We start from the raw sequence: 21,850 nt of genomic DNA, 5'->3' as shown, positions 1-21,850 counted from the left end.
AGAATTTGGAATTGTAAAAAACAAACATACCCCCCTCCAATCCCCAAAGGTTAGAAATTGCTTTTACATATAATTGGGAAAAAATAAAATTTAAGTTATAAATAAAGACCAATAAAATAGGGGGAAAAGAGAATAAGAAGACCTGGTTTCTAGGCTTTGTTTTGTTATTACTACTGGCTAGGGAGTACAGTAGATGGAGCACCAAGCCTGGAGTCACAAAATTCAGATTTGGACTCACACTTATTAGCCGGGTGACCCTGGATGAATCACTAAAACAAAACAAAACAAAATAATCTCTATATGCTTCAGTTTCCCCATCTGTAAAATAGGGATAATAGTAGCATCAACCTCAGGCTTGTTGTGCAGATCAAATGTGAGATAATATTTCTAAAGTGCTTAGCATACTGTCTGGCACATAGTAGGTGCTATAGAAATGTTTGATATTATTTTTATTAACTAGCTATATAATCTTAGGCAAGTCATGCAACCTTTCATTTATTAATAAGTGAATCAATGATGAATGGATGAATGAATGAATTCTTTTAAGACTCAATTTTCTCTAAAAAGAGGAGATTATTTGGTGACTCAGTGAATAGAGTGCTGGGCTTGGAGTGAGGAAGACTCCTCTTTCATCAAATATGGCCTTAGCACTTAGTAGCTGTGTGATTCTGGACTAGTCACTTCACCCTGTTCATCTCGATTTATTCTTCTGTAAAAAGAGCTGGAGAATGAAATGACAAACCATGCTAACATCTTTGCCAAGAAAACCTCCAAGTGGGGTCATGGACATGACTAGAAAATGATCAAACCATCAACAGATTGTCCAAACAATTCTGGGTCTATTTTATATTCTGTATGTACAAAGTTATTTGATCTTCCCCTTCAGGGGGCAGTCATGCCATCTGTGAGCTCTTCTTTTGAGACCCCCCCCTCTTTGAAATATCTTGAAAATTAACCCTCGAGTGTCTTTAATGTCTTTAACAATCCAGAACTTTCTCTGTATTTCTTTCAGGTTCAGGTGACCTTTCTGACTTGTTCTCTTCTCCTTACTTCTATATTTACACATTGTAGCCAGGTGTTAGAGTGCTCTTCCTGGAGTCAGAAAGATATGTGTTCAAATATATTTTCAGACAATTTATCTTCTATCAACTTTCCTCACTTGTAAAATGGGAATAATTATAGCACCTCCTTCCCAGGGTTGTTGTGAGGATCAAAAGTGATAATATATTCAAAAGTGCTTTGCAAACCTTAAATACTATGTAAATGCTAGCTATCATAATTGTTATTATAGAGCGTATTGAGTACTAATATTGTAGTTGCAACATCATTGAGGATAATGGGTTGCTATAAAAATGGTGGCAATCTCTTTCACATCTATTTGTTGACCTTCTTCCATTTTGATCTAGGAATGCTTTGTGGAAGATCTGGGTAAGTTAGGTGTTAGGCAGAGAATGTTAGGGCTGTGGGGAAAAACATAACAAGGTGGTCCAGAAGATTTCAGTGAAAATGGCATGTAAAGTGCATTAAGCTGAAAAACTTAAACAACTTAGAGCCAAACAGAGATCCCAGGGATGCTCCACTGGACTCTTTTCACATTTCCATCAAACCATTAATGACTGCTGTTAGTGTCTGGTCATCTAGCTAGTTGAAAAATCTGGCTATTGTCTAAAACTAGTGGGATGAAAGTCAGATAGAAATGGAGGCTACTGAATTGTACATAAGGATCCCTGTGGAGCACATATTGACTTAGAAAACTACACAGGTCGATATATTTCTTTTTTTTTTTTAGACTTTTTAAAAAATGAATCTACCCATATGTTAAAATTAGATGGCAACTACATTTTAATCTGGTCTGGTCCACATACTTGACAGCGTAGAGACTGGGTGTTTGATAGCCCTGAGGTACCCTACATCTCATAGCCTGGAAAACTTTTGTCAGTCACTTTCCTAAAACCTAAACAAAGTAGAGCTTTAGCATTTGGCAGGTTACCGGTCTAGTGATCCTGTCTAAAGAAAATGAGATGAGCCCATTATGCTGTGTTCTTTGGGATCACTACTCCCTTTTCTAGATTCTCATTATCCATCTTCTTAATAGGTTCTGGGCCTTTGTTCAGAATTGAAGTAAAGTTTATTGACCTAAATTTTGTCGATGCCATCATCTTTTCTCTTTGGAAAATTGGGGGAATGATTGCCCCTCTCTAATTTTTCAATACTACTTCTGTTTGCCCACATTTTTCAAGGATCTCTAAAGGTGGCTTACCCATCATACCCTCCAGATCCTTCAAGTATCCTGTGATCTATTTCCTTTGGACTAGTTGACTTGACCCCATCAAGGGCATCTTGGGCATCAAGGGCCTTATTAACCCTTTTTGTTCTGCCCTTCCCAGTCTCCTTGGCAGAAATGGCAAACAAAATTAGAGTTAAAGAGCTGAGGTTCTTCTCAATCAATCAACATCTATGATCAGTAATTATTATCTTTGGTGGGAAAAGGGGCTTAATTGCAGGCTTCAGATAAGGCTGTCATGTGGAAGAGGAAGTATTTGACTTACTCTGCTTGGTCTCAGAATACCGAACCTATCTGTACCAATGGGTGGCATTGGTATAGACAATATAGGGACAGATTTCAGGCCAGCTTATAGTAGCTGTCCACAAATATGGTGGGTTTAAGGAAGTTTTCCATCCCTTTGGGTGATTCGAGAGGGAATTTGTGTTTCAGGTTAGGGGGTAGAACCATTCTTTGAGAACCCTTCCTCTTGAGGTTCTCTGATTTTAGTGGCCATTCCCTGGTATTGCACCTGTTTATGTAATGAGCCTGCATTGAAATCTCCTTTTGGGAGTTCTCTGGGATCCAGTCAAGCCTATTGGAGGTGGTTAGGTTTTTCTAGGCCCTTAGCTACTAAAAAACAAATGAGGCAGCTGAGGTGTGATAATCTTTCAAGAAAATCTTAACGCCACCCCAGGGTATATATTGTGACATAGTAGTATGAGCTTACACCCTAAGAGGCTGGCAGGTTGACTGGTGCCAGATGAACGCCAAGTCTGCAGTTATGCTAAAGCAGTATATGCCCTGACTTGTGCTTTCCACACTTAGCCATTTTTCGGTGGATTAATGGGCATGAAAACATTTCTCATTTTAATGGTATAGTCGTACTCAAAGCTTCAGAATGCCCAGAGCAGTGGGTGAGAGATGTGAACTTCTAGGGCATGTTTGATGTAATAGACTGGATCTAATAATCCCCAGACTTCTGGGAAGTCAGAATTGGGCTTTGGGTATATGAATGGGTGGTGAGAAGAAAGGCTGCTGATGAGAATCAATGTTTTTCTCTGCCATCCACCATCCACTTCATTTTCTTCTCTGACTTGCTGGATGTCTAGAGGCAGTGGAATGCCAAGCCCACCTTTCCCAGGAACGGTGGGCATCCTATTAAACCTGGTTTCCCTTTATTATATGTGCCTATAGCTATTGACAATTGGTGTGCCGAGAGGTGAGCCTCTGATTAGGAGGCTGAGCCTGTTTCGATTTTTAAAACACTTTTTTTTTTCAAGCTGCCCACAAATGAAATAGTTTCTTCTCTCCCCCCCCCCCCCTTTCCCATTATGACACAGGATAACTCCAGCCTGACTGGTAAATCACTTTCTGGTATGGGTTCTGCTGATTTTATAGGGGGAGATAGAACAGTATATCAGCCACTTGGGGCTGGCTCAAGCTTTCTGGCCTTATTGCTAGGGCCTTATCATCATTATCTATGCAGCTCTAAATTATTCCCATTAATACAAAAAGACAGTAGCATGGATAAGCCAAAATAGCAGATAATCAAAAAAGAATTCCTACTTGGCTTTGGAATACATTTGATTACCATCATTTGATTATTGGATATTCCAGGATCATTTGTAATATTTCCAACTCGGAGAGAGGTGGGAGGTGGGAAAATTTCTCCCTTCCCCCTTTGCCCTTCCCCCTTCAGAGCTTGGAAGCTAAGGGAGTCCCTCCTCCCTTCCCCCCTCAGAGATCAAGTTTCCCCAGTGGTGAATTAGAGGAAATCCAAGTTGTGGAATTTATCCCTATACTGGCTATATTATTTCTACCAGCTGGTGGCAAAGTTTTTGACAATGAAATGTGCCGTTGGAATGCATAGCTTTATTAATAAGGGTATTACTGAACTGTAATCATTCGTTAGTCTGAAGTAAGCTTTTCTGCTTAAATTAATCTGCAGTGCCTGTCAGTCTATGATAATGTGTTTGCATTCTCCCCCCACCCCCCTCCATTTGCATTTTGCCTTTGGACACTAAGCCTAGTCTGTATTTTCAGATACTGACATGTGCAGTCAAATGTAGTCAGGGCCTAGGGTCTTTAAACTAACAAATTATCATCCTTTACCTAACTCCAAATAGAACTCCATTTAATGAGTGTGCTAATTGTGATAAGACCAATAGCTAGTTGCACATTCAGGAATTGGGTCCTAAATTACAGGACAGCCCTTTTGTAGAAGAAGATCTTTGGTTGGTTTAAATTAAGACCATGAGGCTCCTGAGTACTGCCATTCTGTATAAATATTGACTGAGGGCAGGCCCTTTGCAGGAAATGGAAGACCTGTGCAATTGGCACAGTTGGGAAATTTAACCACCTTATCTCTTACTAATGACAGTAATAAACTCTTCAGGCCTCCATTTAAACAAATACGTTTTGCTTGGCCGTAGAAACGGAAACCTAGCCCTAATTAATGAAACCGACCAGAATGAATCTTCATTCCATCAGGTTTCCAAAAATTTATCTTTTGGCCCATGTCCTTCAAATCTGATTTCTTTGTTTCCTGTTTCTTCCCTGTCCAAGTTCTCTTCCACAGCTGTTGAATTGGCATTCATGAGCAAACCAAATGAGACAGTGTGATATATAAGTTGGTAGCTGTGGTTCAAGTCACTTAAACTCTCGGTGCCCTAGCTAACTGTCCAAGATCAGTGCCCTGGCTAACTGTCCAAGATCGGAAGTTGCAAAGAAGACCCCGTATTGGTACTTGAAGGGAACTCCTTATCCTAATGTAATCCTAGATATGGCCCAAAAAGCCTCTACCATTGATCTGACAGTGTCATTCTGCTCCTGGAAAATCTAAATCTATCAATGGCTCCCTATTGCTTCTAGTATAATGGTTCTCCCTTTTTTGGGGTCCTGGACCCCTTTTCGCAGTCTGTTGGAGCCTATATGGGCCCTTCTCAGAATAATGTTTTTAATAAAACATATAAGATTACAAAGGAGACTGGTTATATTGACATACAATTAATCAAAGTGTTTTAAAAAATTCTTGGACCCTAGCTAAAAACTTTTGCTCTAGAATAAAATACAGACTCATAGGTCAGGCACAGAGGCTTCCTCTCTTAACCTTTATAGTATATTTCATTTCTTTCCACTCTCTGTTTTAATTAGAGAAGAATTCTGTTCTCCCACAGATACAGACAGAATTCTATCTTCCACAGAACAGCATAGGCTGTTCCAGGTGTCTGCAATGTATTCTATCTTCACGTTTTTCTCTCAGAGTCTAGCTTCCTTCCAAGCATAGCAGGTACTACAGTTTTTCAGTTGTGATATATAATTTCTATTTACTTGACTTTGTATTGCTTCTTCCCAAATAGAATATAAGCTCGAAGGCAGGAAACGTTCCATTTTTGTGTCGGCATCCCCTCTACCTAGCACAGTACCTGACACAGCAGATGCTTAATAAATGTTTGAAATACACTGTCAAGCACTTATTAAGTATCTACTCTGTCAGTATGTTTTGCTTCTTTCCAATTGGAATATAAGCTCCTTGAGGGCTTTGCTTTATATATATTGCATATATATATATATATATATATATATATATGTTGCATTTTTGTGTTAGCTTCCCCTCTACCTAGCACCGTGTCTGAACAGAGTAGATGCTTAATAAATGCTTGGTGGTGTATTTCAAAATCCTGCTTAATATTTCTGTGTTTCTCTTTCTGTGACTATATAGTAAGTGGAGCACATGTTACTTTGCAAACACATAGGAGCTTCTAGGCAATCTAGGGTGTGGCGTTTTGATGGATTAGCAAAGGTTTGGAGGGTAACTCTATCTGGTGGGACACTTGGTCAGGGGAGGAATCTAGTGCTCCTCGGTGGGATATAGCTATCACTGCTGGCAAATTAGAATGCATCCCGAAAGGTCAGTCACTCCGGATTCTGCCATTGACTTCATGGGTACTCTATGTCTGACTTGAGGACAATTTTTTAACAAAGCCGTTTCCATCTGATGACTGTTGAGTGACTTGTATGAAATAAATTGTTGGTTTCATGCCAACCCAATGGGTCCTCCTGTCTTTTTTTCATTTCCTTTCTGACAATCTCTGTAGAGAGGACAAGACTTGAATAGTGAAGGAAGCTGAGCTTGGCTTCTTTCAAGCTAAGGGAGCCATCAAAAGACATTTTACAAATGGGAGCCTATTTAATAGAACCACTCCATTTTTAAGGGTGCCTTTGGACTTCACAGAGCTTTTCTTAGGGGTCTATTTTAATTAGGATCCCAATGTAGATCTGCCAGCATTTTTTTCATTTAACAAATATCAGTTCTTGACTACAAACTGTCACTCAGAATACACAAATTGATCAGTGTGTTCGATTGAGTCCCGATCATTTGTGGGAATCATCACGTGGAGCTCAGAAATACAAAAGGAAAACTCAGATGTGCTTAATGGGTTGCATGAAAGGTTGGTAGGAAGTATTTTATTTTTGCAGGAAACCCGAGTGTCTCGGGTGCTGGACTTGGAATCCGAAGACCTGAACTTAAACTAGGTTCTGACTTAATGGGTGAAGAGAATAAGCATTTATATAGCACCTACTGTGTGCCAAGACACTCTGCTAAACATTTTTTTTTTTATAAACAACAAACAACTCTGTGAAGTAGATGCTATTATTTCCATATTACAGTTGAGCAAATTGAGGCAAACAGGATAAGTGACTCTTGTGCAGAGTCACATAGCTATTAAATATTTGAGGCTAGATTTGAATTCAGATCTTCCTGATTCCAGGATACTTTATCCGTTGTTCCAGCAGCTGCCTCTATCTAATTGTTTGCTTTCTGTTATTAATTTCTGTTAATTGTTTGCTTTCTGTTATTAAGTCTTAGTTTTCTCATCTATGAAATGGGAATAATATCCTTAGCACTTATTTCACTGGGTTCTTACAAAGTTTAAATGAAATAATGTATATAAAGCAAAGTACATACATACACATACACATATACATATATATGTATGTATATACATATATACACATACCTATATACAAATAGATATATATGTATATAATCAGATAGACTGGTAAATAGACAGATAGATACTTAGATAATCGGAGACAGATAACGACCTTAGCTTATGAAAATATCAGTTCTTGACTACAAACTCACTCAGAATACATAAGACATGAAGTATGTTAACTTATCTAGTGGAAAAAGCATTCGATTGTGAGTTAACTCTGTCATGATCTGGCCATATGACCGTAAGAAAATCACTTGCTCTTTTTTGGAGGCTCACTTTTCTCATCTGTACAGTAAAGGTCTTTCTCTTCCCGTCTCAGAGGATCTCCAAGGTCTCCTAGCATTAACATGTTATGATTCTGTGATCCTTAATGGGAACCCAAAATAGTAACACAGGCAGTCTTTATATTTACAGTGGTTTACATTTCTGGAAAAAGTGCTTAAGTTGAAAAAATGCAAGTCAAATCTGCTTTTTCTATAGAAACAGAGGTCTAATAGGGGGTTAAATTCTTGCCTTAGGGTCTAATGTCCAACTTTTTTATGGAAATGACCATAAGCCCATATTTAATCAACTCTAAATGATATCCTTGTATGCTGGAAAGTAGAACGCTCTCTAAAGCGTATATAAATCAAACAAGCCCACATAGGAACCAATCATAAGAAATGCATTTCCCATGATGTAGTATTATAGTGTTTTATACACACACACACACACACACACACACACCCAGAGCTCTTTATCTTATGTCATAATTCCTGTCTTATTTTTTTGCTGCAACAAATCAAAAGGTGAAGGAATAGTCCAGCTGGGGCCTAAGATTTAGGAGGGCGGCTTCCCTGGGGGAGATCTTGACAGATATTATTAGGGAGGAGGATTTGGACCCTCCTGATGTCTTTTTGAGAAATGGATCCAAGGATGTGTATTTCTTGACTGCCCTCATAAATTTCAGTCTAAGTAGCAGCAGCCTCAGAGGGAAGATTGTTGGGCATTCTGCTATCATTTGAATTGGTAGCTATTTCTCCAAATGGGTGAGGGATGTTGATTGTGTCTTGCCTTTGCTTAGCACCTTGAAGGATGATGAGGGGCTGACTGTCAGAGCACTGACAATAGAAATGAGAATAGCTATTTGATGTGTCTTGAGCGTGCCTCTGTGGGTTTCCCTCTACCAAAGCGTGGGGTGTCCTCACCTGGAATGCCCTCCCTTCCTCCCTCTTAGAATCCATCTTTCTCATCCTTCAAGGTCTACTTCAAAAGGCTCCATTCTCCTTTTGAACCTTTAACCCCTCTGGGACTTCATTTGCCCCATTTGTTGGACTAGATGCTCTGACTCTGATAGATGATTTTACTAATCTCCAAGATCGTTTCCTGCTCAAAATATGGGCCCAGCTCCCCAGCCAGTCCAGGGTTATCACTCTGTCCCAAAAGAATCTGGGACTCGCTTTCCACGTACCCAATCAACAAAGTCATGGTTGCATCCCCCAGCTAATGTGGGTGGTAGGGGAGAAGGGAAAGAGAATAGCAAAACCACTGAAAAGTGTGTAACATCCTCCAAGGATTAAAGATAGATGAGTGTTCCCATCATCATTTAAAAGAGATACCTAGTTCACCCCCTCATCCAGGGTACCCCAATACATCACAGGCTAACTAGGTATATTAGCCAGTAGTGTGGGACTTACCCAGTAAGGCCACGTCTTCCCCTTCCCAACCTCCCTCCCCCAACCCATTCATGTGAAAAATTGTTTTCCACTTCATTGGGACCCTATTACTTTGTTCCTCCTAGTCGAGTGAGTCCCTGTTTCTTATGTGTGAATTGCACAAAAGTAGTCTTGTAGTATTCTTTTTTCCTAGGCATTTTCTGCTCATCTGCTTGTGACCTAACCTATGTTCCCCCTCCCCCACATCCGGTGCCGGATTTGCTTCCTCAGGCTCTTCTGAGAAGCCCCCTTCATCTCCTTGTCTTTTTTTGTGTCTCCTGAGAGCAGCCTTGCGAATGTTCCCTGGGAGACTAGGCTTTTGCTTCCCAGCAGATTTTCCATCTCCCTTTTTGGCTAGGGCTGCCATGCATTTGTTAATGTCCCTGGAATCCTTTCCTTCCCGTCTGTTTGCCCTCACACTGAAAACCCCCTGGGCTCCAAAACTGCTTAGCGCTGAAGAGGGGACCTCCGGAGGACCGCAGCTCGGCCTCCTGCTGCTGAGCTACGGGGGGACCGAAGGCACCCCTAACCTGGCCAGGGCTCCCTTGAAGAGGCACCTCCTGGTACTAGGCAACTGTGAAGACCTGGCAGCCGATGGGCCTTTTCAAATGGCCCTCTTTTACATTACTAAAGATTTGCCAGATGTGAGTTAGAAATCCATCGCTGTGAGCATGGAGTCCATCGTGTATTTATAGCCCCTTGGTGGTATATGGTGGTCTCTTAGGACAATAAAGGATGGGTCATTTTCACGAAGTGTCCTTGTGCCCCTCCGTTTCCCTCCCCCTTGCTACCCAGTCCTGGATCTTGCATTCCCTTCTCCTCCTGCCCTGAGCCTGGATCTTATCTTGCAGATGTACCTAAGCGTTGTTCATTCTTGTTCTCTCCCCACCCAGCCTTGGTCTTTTATTATTTGACATTCCCTTCTCTCCCCATCCCAGTCTTTGATCTTTATTTTGTAATGGAACCCACCTTGGCATTTCTCATTTTGGGCCAGGGCTTTCTCCAGTCGTCCTGATCTATGTGTGGCCACTGGACCCGACGGCTCCGGAGGAGAAAGCGAGGCAGGTGACTTTGTGTAACCTTCCCTCATTTCAATCCAGTTCACTCGTATCTTGTGGCATCACCTCCCTGATATTATAGTCCTCCTCAAGAATGAAGAACAGGGGCAGTTGGGTGGCGCAGTGGATAGAGCACCAGCCCTGAAGTCAGGAGGACCCGAGTTCAAATATGTCCTCAGACATTTAACACTTCCTGGCTGTGTGACTTTGGGCAAGTCACTTAACCCCCCAATGGCCTCAGCAAAAAAAAATATATATATATATATATATAATAAAATATAAATAAAAATAAGAATAAAGAACAAAAACAACCTTAGTATGGGACCAATGCTTAAAGCATGATGCCCCCTCCCCTTTCCAAACCAGTTGGCTACGTGAAAGCAACGTGCTTCTGCCGCTCGCCTTTGGAAGAGGAAAGGACTTCTTAACCCTGACATTCGATTTCAAGCATTATCTCCCCCAGTATCGGTTTCCAGCTGTTAGAATGCATTTTTGACTTAGAAAGAGAAGTCAGTTCCTATTTAGAAGCTGCAAAATGATCATTAGTCCAAGAGATGATAAGATGTAATAGCATGGCTTTCAAGGCAGGCCAGCAAGCACCCTGATAAGTCACTTCTCTGAATCACTTCTCTAGGTGGCCATTTGGCTCTTCAGCCTAAAAGGCCCCAAACTTGTTATTTTTTAGGTAGGGAGAATTCTGTCTGCTCTCTTCTCCCAAACAGAAAGGGACAGCCGTTTCTAGCTTGCTGACTGTTTGATCTTGGGCAAGTGAACTAACGTTCCTGGTTCTCACTTCCTTCATAGGAAAAAGGAAGGGATGAGATTAGATGACCTCATATATAACTCTCTCTTTATGACCCCAGTTTGCAAGAATGTGTTGCAGTATTTCAAGAGTCCCTGTGGGCATTCTACTCACCAGTGCAGATTGCATCCCCTTCTACATCTTAGTATGTGGTCTTCTGATTTCTTACGGGCAAGGAAATAATTAATGATATAGCAACCAACCTTTTAGTGATGGTGAATCTCTTCGAACTTCCTAAAGCTGGTCCTTGAATGACAAATGCACGGTCTTGCGATTATAGCATCATAGATTTAGAGTGGGCAAAGATATGATCATAGAATTTGAGTCATAAAACATCCCTGAGGCCATTAAGTCCAATCCCCTTCATTCTACAGTGAAGGAAATAACACCCTAGGATTTGGGCCCTGGTCAATCAATCCAAAAGCATCTATTAAGCGCCTGCTGTATGTTCTCAGGCACTGTGCCGAGAGCTGGGTACGCCAAAATTAAACAGGTTCCACTTACCTTCAGGTAGCTGATGTCCTATCTGGGGAGAGAACACATACATATTATAAAGTTAGGTAGTGAGAACACACAAAACCAGATATAAGATGGTACAGTGGGAGAGAGGAAGAGGTTGGAGTGGCTGAAGAAGGCAGGGCTCAGCCGATCCTTGTCTCCAGGCTTGGTTAGGACCCTGAAGATTTGCTTCTTTGATCACAAGGCTTGCATTATACATGGACTGGGCTAGCTGACTACTGGCTTTCCCTTACAATCCTCTGAAGTCGTCGATTTGTGGTGCTAGGAGATTTGGCCCACCCCTGTGGGATACAGATATTCAGCTTTGGTGGCTTCCTAACAGGAAGCTCTTGAAATGAACTGTCCAATGGGTTTCTTGTATACTAATGTAATGGGACTGCTTCCGTCCATGAGGGCCTCAACTATCTCTATATTTAACATGGGAGGACATTTCTGAACAGTCGTGATAATGGAGACCTGAATTCCTTTGAAAGTCCTTTCCTCGAGTCCTCTTTTCCATTGTCATTGATACACTCCCTCTGCATCCTCACATCCCCGCTCCAGCCTTTCCTCCTTCCAGGCCTCATACATGTCGGGGCTCAGTAAATCTCCCTTGCCAGATCACACCTTACTTTCTGATGTATTGTTTCCAAATGAAAAATGACCAGTTCTTAGACCTTGAAGAAGTGGCATTTTCTGTTCCCAGTTGAGATCATCTTGTCACAAGGAAGGCACATAAAGTTTCTTTCCTTTCTTCTCGTTGATAAGTGAACCAAATTCAGAAGGTACACATGATAAAGCACGTCCTTGTAAAGTATAGCAAGTCATTGTCCAGTGATGCTCCAGTCCCCTAGAGAATACCATGTTTCAATGCCCCCTTCTGAAATGGCCTTTCCATATCTCTTTTGGACTTTTGCTTCCCTATTTGTAATTATTTGTTAATTTCATAACTGCCTCCTTTCTCCCCAAACTGCAGTCGGACAATGTTTCTTTGTTGTTTTTATCAACTGAAATGAATTCAAAATAATTTTTGCTTTGGGTGATTTGTTGAGAATGTTACTGAATCTCTTGGTTCAAGGTTAAGTCAAGTTGGGAACTACTGGTCCCTACTGAACATTCATTTTGCAACTTTGGCCCTCTCTGTACGTCAGCTAAATTGTAACTATAAACTCTGCTTGTTAGATAATGTTTACCACTTTGGTCCAGGAACAGGCATTTCTGTATATTAGAAGTTAAAGTCAAGTGAGAGGGTTGAGTATTGTATTAACAAGTCTAGGCAAACCTGGAGTCTTGATCATGTCCGTGACAGACCTTGTGGGGAAATCAAGAACATGGGTCAACAAGTTGTCAAGCTGTGTCACGAAAGATAATTACGGTGGAAGGACAAGAAAGGTAAATTGGGGTGCCAAGTGTTGGGGTAAGAAGGGAAGAGGGAAATGGGCAGAACTGGTGATTTTGGTCAAGGATTAGATGGAGAGAATCAGGCTAAAGTTGGGTGAGATGAACAAAGGATTTGTGCAGAGTGGGAGACCGAGTGAGAAGGAAGTATTGACTTTTTGTCCCCTCTGTCTTTGCCCCTACTCTCTCTGCCTTTCTTATTGTCTATTCTCTTTTTGGCACTTTTTTTCCTTAGTCTCTTTTTCTCTTCTCTAATCTACCTATGATATCAAGTCTAGTAACTGTTCTAGTTACAGTTCTTACTCGATTTATTGCTTTAGGCTCCTTTAATTTTTAAATGTTGATATGCATCCTACATACATGTATAGAAACACTTGGTTTAAAGCCATTGTAGTGAAACCAGAAACGAACATTTTGATGAGACATGGGGAAAGATAGATGAACTAACTAGGATATATTTAGACTTTATTTCATTTTGATTAGATTGGAAAGTATAAATGTGACAGGAGTCTTCTAGAATAGCCCTCTTCTGAACTTTCATGGTGGTGAGATTATTAAGTTAGAAATTTAGCTCATAATTTGCTTGTTATTACCTAGGAAGAAAGGAAAAATGAACATGCAAGCTGCCAACTTGTTTTTCTGTCTCTTTCTCCCTCTCTCTTCTACCTTCTCTCTTTCTCCTGTCTTTCTCCTTCCCTCTCTCTCCCTTTTTCTCTTTTCTTCTCTCCCTCTTTCCCTTCCTTGTCTTTTCTTCTTTCTCTCCTTTTTCTCTTTCCCTCTCTTCTCTCTCTCTTTCCAAATGCATGCGAAGATAGTTTCACCTTAGCAAAACCTCGTGTTCCAAATTTTTCTTTCCCTCTCCCTCCCCAAGGCAGCAAGCAGTTCAATACAGGTTAAACATGTGCAGTTCTTTTAAACATATTTCCATATTTGTCATTCTGTGCAAGAAAAATAAGATCAAAAGGGGGGAAAAACAAGAAAGAGAAAAAAACACAAGCAAACAAGTAACAATAACAAAAGGTAAAAATGCTTTGATCCACATTCAGTCTCCATAGTTTTCTCTTTGAATGTGGATGGCTCGTTCCTTCACAGGTCAATTTCTTCCTCCCCCTCTTTCTTTCTCCCTCTCTCCCTTTCTTTTTGTCTCTGCCTCTGTGTCTGCTCTCCCTCTCTCTTTTTCTCTTTCTCTTTCCTTCTTTCTCTTGTCTTCTCTTTCTCTCTTTTCCCCTCTCTTCTCCACCCCCTCCTCCCTGCCAGTTCCATCGTCTTTATTTTTGGCTGTCCAAGTCTCACAATGAGTGAATTTTCCCTCATCCCTGAGTTGTGGGGTGAAGGGGAGAGATGAATGTAGTTGATATTTTCACAGGGGCTTTCTACAAAAGTAAAACTCTGAATGGCAAAGCTTGCCTCAAACCCATTATTTTTGGGAAAGTCCATCATGATTTGGAACAAGGGAAAGGAGTGTCTTCCGGCTATTGGGAATGATTCACTTTTAAGTATTTTTTTGAAAACAATATTTTGAGGATGTCCTAAGTAACTTTTTTCCTGAGAGGAAACATACTTGATGGAAATGAAGGTTTTCCTGCTTCTGGGAAAATTACAGTAAAGATCAAATCCCATTCTGACAAACAGCATCTGAAACTGCAGTTCTAACAGCAAAAATAGAAAGTTCTAGTCAGTATCTTACTTGTTCTAAACTCTATTTAAAACAAGAGAATTGTGGTACTGTAACTTTCAAAGAACTGGGACAGTACCTTGGGGTTTGTTATAATAGGATTTGGCCTGTATGTTTTCTTTTTAAAAAATCCAATTTGTAAGCTGTGGATTACAGACAGATCCAGATTTCTGGAAGTCCCAACTACTTTGTTAAACTAGAAAAACAAAACCTTTTTGGGCTCACCTCCTGATTATTAAGAACACAATTTCTCCAAATAGAGGGAGATGATATGAAGGTATCTTAGTAGAGGGCTAGATTTTTAATTGCGAGGACCTGATTTCAAACCCTACTTCAGACATTTAATTTAATAACTTAGTGGCCCTTGGACAGTCGCTTAACTTTGTTGTGCCTGAATTTTCTCACCCACAAAATGGGAATGACAGTAGCACTGATCTCCTGAGGATGTTATGAAGATCAAATATGTTAACAAAGGTAGAGCACTTTGCAAACCTGAAAAGGGAATGCTGACTCTAACTATTAAGGTAACAGGGCCTTCAGAATGAGGGACCTGGCTGCCAGCTGCTTAGCCACTCTGCTGGTTCCACCATCCCGATTTCTAATCGACAAACACTTGTTAAGGGCTTACTAGGTGCCAAGCACTATGTGCCCCAAACCAGAGCAGTTTCTGCCATCAAGGAGGAATGTAATTCTCATGAAGAATGCAACATGCCTTCTAATTTGGGGCCTTCTCTGGCAGATCTTTTCACCTCCTTGATTAGGCATCACCACCTGGACAGTGTTTCTTTTTGCCTCCTGGACTGTACTCACACTTGGGCTACGCAGGGTCTCTGTGTTCTCCCCTGCCTCATTGCTCCTGTACTACTGTTCCAGTCCAAGGCTCTTCCCCCACCTTTCCCCTCTCCTTTCGCCTTCCCTTTGTTTATTTATATTTATTTTTTAGCTACTTAGTTTCTTTTCTTCTTTTTATTATAGCTTTTTATTTACAAGATATATTCATGGGTAATTTTTCAGCATTGACAATTGCCAAACCTTTTGTTCCAATTTTCCCCCTCATTCCCCCCTCCCCTAGATGGCAGGATGACCAGTAGATGTTAAATATATTAAAATATAAATTAGATACACAATAAGTATACATGACCAAACGTATTTTGCTGTACAAAAAGAATCTGACTTTGAAATAGTATACTAATTAGCCTGTGAAGGAAATCCAAAATTTAGCTTCTTATTTTCAAAACATATGCATAGTTTTCAATATTCACCCTTGCAAAACCTTGTGTTCCAAAGTTTTTTCTCCCTCCTTTCCCCTTCTCCTTCTCTTAGACACCAAATGATCCAATATATGTTAAACATGTGCAATTCTTCTATACATTGTCCACAATTATCATGCTGCACATACACGAATCAGATGGAAAAGGAAAGAAAATGAGAAAGAAAAATCAAGCAGACAATACCAAAAAAAGGATCACTATGCTGTGATCCACATTCAGTCCCCATGGTCCTCTCTTTGGATGCAGATGGCTCTCTCCAACATTGGACAGTTTTTTTTTTGATTGCTAATCTCTTTGTGCATCAGCTCATGTTGGTGACCCCCATTAGTCTATGACTTCCTTCTCCATCCTCTCTGTCTTCTAGCTCTTTGTCAGGAAACACTCCCCTCACTACTCTTCCTGGCTCCACTGGAAATGATCTTTAATCATGACTGATGAACAACTAATGAGTCACCTGTCTCAAGAAAGAAAAGACGCCTAAGTGTTGGAAATGATATTAGATAGAATAATGGATCATCCAGCTCTTGGGCCCTTCAAAATGCCCACAAGTGCCCTTTAAAATCCCCACAGAGATCTCCTTCTATTCATATCATTCTTTCCTAATTAAACCTGCTTCCCTTCAAGCATGAGTTCAAGCTAAATTAAAAAAACAACATTTCCCCACAAATTTCCTTTCAGGCAGCAGTGATCTCTTTCTGCTTCCTCTTGAACTCTTGGCTGCATGCCCCTCATGCCCACAGCACACTGGATTCTGGAGGCTTTTGATTTGTATCCTTCTCTTGTTTTCTGCCTTGTGTTGTAAGTCAGCTTCAAGAGTGATGAAGGGACCAGGCCTCACTTGTGTAAAATGGGGAGAATAATACTCCTGCTGCATCTCTTCCATTAGGTTTTGGGGAAGGAAATGCTTTGTAACCTAAAGAGGGCCCTGGAAATGTGGGCTGTTGGCCGTGTGCACCTCATCCGTGGCCCTCATTTTAGGCTGCTCCGTGCATTTATGGCTATCTCAGAAGCTCGTGGATCTAAAGTTAGCAGGGACTCGGGCTTAGGCAGTTGAAGTGACTTGTCTAAGGTCACACATTGGATTCTTGCGAGTAGAAGAACCAGAATTTATGTCCGGATTCTCAGACTCCAAGTCCAGTATTCTGGCCCACTGTACCATGCTCTCTCTAAATTTGGTTGCTTTTCTTTGCTGTAGAGGAAGTGATTGACTTGATGCTTTCAAGATGGCCTTTTGCTGTAAGGGTTCATTTTTTGAGCTCCTTCATGGTATTATGACGCATGAGCCCCTGGGAGGGCTTGGGTGGTTTGGGCCCGTTCAGAGACTGCAAATCAAGAAACGTTTCTGCTTGTCATATGGCATGGGGACATGTGCTGCCCAGCTTGATGAGAATAATTGATTCCAGGCATTTCTTCAAAGAGAACCCTTGGGAGGCCTGCTGTGGTATGGTTTTCCACCTGGTTGTGCAACTCATTTGGTTTGCCATCTTGTTCCGACTGCAGGCCAGGCCAGCCTATGTTCTCAGAATGTCCGGTCCCAACTGCTGTGGAGGTGGGCACACAGGCTATTGGACCCCCTCTCTCTGGCATTTCAGAGATTTTTATATCCTTTTACTTTCTTCTTGAGTATCACCAAGACAGAATCTTGTCAGGAAATGACTCGACTAGCCAAGAATCTTATCCTCACAGGGCACTAACTCTTGAGTAGGCCTGGAGAAAAGCAGCATCAAAGCCTTGGGGTGGGGGGGAGCATAGATGTAAAGTCAGGTCCAATGTTAAAAGAGGGAAAAAAGACCAAAGATCTCCAAAACATGACCTTAGCTTGCTATTATTTCTTCTGAGCCTATAAAATCAATGTCCCTTCCCTACCTCTCCCTGCCTCTAGCCCCTTTCAAAAACAAATGAATATGAAGGCAGAAAATAGAAATTAAGAGCAAACATTCTATGGCAGGTGGATTTTTATTTCTGGAATTTGTCTGTTGGGCTGGGCAGCACATCTCCGCCTTGTGGTGAAGGGAAGAAAGAGGCTTGATTACTGCACATCCTGGGGTCAGGAGCACAGCATCCTACCCCTGCTGATGGCTAGGGAAAAAATGGAACAGCTGGAGGAGAGGCACCAATATTAGGAAGGGGTAGAGTCAGAGTTTTAGTTATAGAATCTGAGAGCCTGAATGGCCTTCGGGGGTGATCCAGCAGCCAAGAGGAAACTGAGGCCCAGAGAGAAGGGACTTTCTCAATGTCATGCAAAATTTTCATTTTTTCCCAAAAGTTATCTTTTTAAAAAAATGAGATTTAAAATGGAATACTTAAATGGGAACAAGAGGGCAGCGAGGTACAATGAATACTCAAGGAGGCATGGAGTCAAGAAGATCTGGCTAATGTTCCCCCTGAGATTCAGTACTGGTCATGTGACCCTGAGAAAATCATTTAGCCTTACGAAGTCCAGGTCTTGTCCTTATTTTTCATTCTAAACCCCATTTCTCCCAATCCCCCCATTTCAATTCAATTCACCAAGCATCATTCTGTGTCCCTCATAGCAACACTCATGTTTTGTCATTTCTACAAAATATTGAGCTCATGAGAATGATCTCTATATATTGAGGGTTTCCTTCATGAAGACACGAGAAGGAAGCAAGTAGACTTTTCCAGGTGGTTTTCTGAGGTTGTCCATATCTTTATAGCTCCAATGTATAAAGCATGGGGCTAGGCAGGGGGAATACAAAGACAAAGGGAAAAATAGCCCTGATTTCATAAAAATAGCTATTTATTTTCAAAATATATGCAAAGATAGTTTTTAACATTCACTCTTGCAAAACCTTGTGTTCCAAATTTTTCTCCTTCCCTTTCTCCCACCTACTCCCTTCTCCCCACCCTCTTCCCTAGATAGCAAGTAATCCAATATTGGTTAAACATGTGCAATTCTTTTATACATAAAATAGCCTTGCTTTCAAGGGGTGTCTAGTCCACTGAAAAGAGGTATAACATGTAAATAGTCAGTGACTCAGTGGTGAGAAGTTTTCGTTTTGGAGGTAATGGACCTCGGTTGGATTCCTTGCTCTCCTATCAATTACATGTCTTAGAGACTTTGTCTTTCTGGATTCCATTTTCCTTACCTATAAACCTGAGGTTAGACTAGATGATCTTCCAGTTCTCAATCTGTGATCAGGTAACAATTTATATATTTTTGAGGAGAGAAAGACCCAAAATAAACAGGGAAGGCTTTGTGCAGGAAGTGCCTCCCAAACTGAGCCTTGAAAGAAGGAAGCTAGAAATTCTAAGAAGTGGAGGTGAGGAGGGAGAGCCTTCCAGGTATGGTGACAGCTTGTATAAAACTTGTAGGCAAAAGATAGGCAAGAGATGGAAAACTGAACAGAAGGTGGGCTAGTTGAGCTAGACGAAGGTTCTTTTGCCGAGTGTTCTGGTTAAAGAGGCTGTCACTAGGGTATGAATGTCTAATGTGTTTAGTCGGTGCAGGTCCAGCTGATCAGAAATCTACATCTTACAAATTTTTTTTCTTGAAAACCATAGTCAAGTGTGTGTGCATATTGTTAGCTATTTAAAAATATGGATTTTTAAGGCAATGATATTAAAGCAGTCCCCAAACAAGTTTAATCAACTTCATAGCTACAGAGGCACACAGTTAAAGGTCATCAATCGATTTTGATCAAGTCCCTGAGAATAGCACGAGGAAATCCATAGCACCGATTGACAGTGCTATGACAGTGGGTATGGGCATTCAGTGCCTGCCTCAATTCTGACATCGTTTGCAGAAGCTTTCCACTTCCATTTCACTTTACTTCCTTGAAGACAGCATGATTTTCCATAGAATTAGGTGCACCCAGTGAAGCTCAGATTTGACCAGACAGCCAGAGATTTAAAGGGTTAGGCCCTTTTAGTATGTTAGTTAATGTGTACTAGTTAAGGAGGCACCCCCAACAGCTAACATTTATAGAGTACTTTTAAGTTTGCGAAATACTTTACAAAGTCCATTATCTTAGGGGAGCCTCACATCAACCATGTGAAGTAGGTGCTGCTAGAAACTGATCTGCAGAAAAGCAAAGTGGCACACAGCTAACTAGTGGGTCATTTGAGGCAGGATCAGCACCCAGATCTTTTCTTCCCGACTCTAAATTTAGCACCCTGCTAAGGGAACAACCATGCTGCCTCTTTTCTTGTTTTTTTTTTTTTTTAATGCCATGGAAACCAGATGCCATAGAACTTAAAAACTATGTAGACTTCAGGAATTTTTTAAAAAAGCTCCTATTAGTATATTTAAAAAATACTAAAAGGTCATTCTGCATTGTACCATAATTAGCTTTAGATTTGGCCACATGCAGATAAGCCTGCCACAGGAAGATGGGCAAATAGCACTGGAACTGGGGGCTTTTAACTCTTTGGGAGGCTACTTAACGGGAAAAAAAAAGTCATGTGGGTCAATGTAAATTGCTGCCATCAGGCTAAAAATCTCTTCTGCTCAGGAGCTTTAATGGGTCATATATTTGGGGATACTTTGGGGAAAAGCAAGGGATTAGTCAGCTGGAAAGACCAAGCAGAAAAACTCAGTTCCTGTTCCCTCATTTTTCCCCCTCTGTGCCGAGAGCACGTCAGTTCTTAAGATGAACCATGAGTAAATCACGGCTAAACCCAAAAGGAGCTGGGGAATCTTTGGCAGTTTCCTTAACATTTAGGCTGGTGCTCCAGCTTTGGCACTCAGGAGTTTGTTTATGAAGTATAGACTTTGAACTGGAAAGGAGTTCTGAGGCCATCCAGTGCAGACCCACTACAGAAGAGACTCAGAAACGATTTGTTGACATTGTATTTATACTTTTCTTCACTTTTTGGTATTTAAGAAGGCATGCACTGGGGAAAAGCCCATATACAATCCATGTAGCAACCAAATGGCAGATTTAGGATTCAAATCCAGGGCATTGGATGATCAGGTTAGAGCTGGAAGGGACCTGGAAAATCATGGAGTCCAACAATCCCCCTCATTTCAAAAACTTTCAATAAGACAGTTTTATTTTCCACATACATGTAAAGATAGTTTTGTTTTTGTAAAATTTTGTGTTCCAGCTTTTTCTCCTCCCCCCTTCCCCAAGATAAAAAGTAATCTGATAAGAAGATGAATATGTGTAATTTTAAAAACAAAAGGAAAAAACCACGAGAAAGAAAAAAAAGTGAAACTACTATGCTTAGGTCCACATTCAGTCTCCAAAGTTGTCATTTTCCACCCCCTTTTTGGAATTTCCTCAAATCACCTCATTGTTGAAAAGGGCCAAGTCTATCACAGTCATTGTATAGTCTTGTCACCGTGTGTAATGATCTCCTGCTCCTGCTCACTTCACTCAGCATCAGTTCATAAGTCTCTCTAGGCCTTTCTGAGATCATCCTGCTGATCGTTTCTTATAGAACAGTAATATTCCATAACATTCACATACTGTAACTTATTCATCTATTCCAGTTCCTTGCCACTATAAAAATGGCTACTTTATACATTTTTATACATGTGGGCCCTTTCCTCTTTTTTATGCTCTTATTTTAGCACCCCTCATTTTACAGAGGAAGAAGGAGAGGCTCAGAGATGGGAAAAATTATTTATCCAGGATCACACAGCTAGTAGACCGCCAGGCTTGGGATTCAGATGTTTATGTTCTTTCATTCTAGGGTGAATGTCTTTCTTTCACATCCACACTGGGATGTTTCCTATTTAGGAGCCAAGGGCAAAATGGCTATTTTCCTTTTTGCTTTGAATGTTTTTAACCCTCAGAATTGTTGAGTAAAATGTTGAAATTTAGAAAGCCGTTTCCTGGTGAAGTTGATGAGAGGAAAATATAGTGTCACATGAAGAAGGAGAAGAAGGATGCAGTAGATTTCAGAGATCATTGGTAGGTTGAAACTGCAGTCCCTAAACACTAGTAGTTTTTTATCAGGGATCTGAGTAAATTTGGTCAAAGGTAAGTTGAATGTGGAATATTGCATAGGCAGTATTTATTTATAGTATTTATAGCCTTCTCGGGCTTTTTGGAATAGATAGCTAGATATTAATACTTTTAACTATTGTGGATTATGTGACTTGTATCAATCAAACTCTTGTTCCCTTCTAACCAAATAAATAAAACCAATTCATTCATTGCCTCGGTCTGATGGTATTTGTAGCACTCTGTACCCATAGCCCCCTATTTCTCTACCAA

General features: G+C 40.8%; 1 protein-coding gene across 5 annotated transcripts in view; it reads left to right on the top strand.

Moving 5' to 3' along the window:
* Nucleotides 1-21,850, top strand: part of ATP11C (ATPase phospholipid transporting 11C) — a 193,266-nt gene that overhangs the window by 12,378 nt on the left and 159,038 nt on the right. For 2 of the 5 annotated variants that reach the window (XM_031944858.1, XM_031944859.1), the window contains exon 1: nucleotides 11,312-12,710. The exons of 1 other annotated variant lie outside the window; for it this stretch is intronic. In XM_031944858.1, coding sequence (XP_031800718.1) covers nucleotides 12,615-12,710 — 96 coding nt within the window. In that variant the 5' untranslated portion in view covers nucleotides 11,312-12,614. Of the gene's footprint in view, nucleotides 1-11,310; nucleotides 12,711-21,850 lie in introns of those variants that run through there. 2 more of the 5 variants (XM_031944854.1, XM_031944856.1) reach the window with 2 other exon arrangements.

This window comes from Sarcophilus harrisii, chromosome X (assembly GCF_902635505.1).
Source record: "Sarcophilus harrisii chromosome X, mSarHar1.11, whole genome shotgun sequence".
Classification (NCBI taxonomy): Eukaryota; Metazoa; Chordata; class Mammalia; order Dasyuromorphia; family Dasyuridae; genus Sarcophilus; species Sarcophilus harrisii.
The sequence above is the reverse complement of the archived record's forward strand: the minus strand, read 5'-3'. Positions and strand labels throughout refer to the sequence as shown.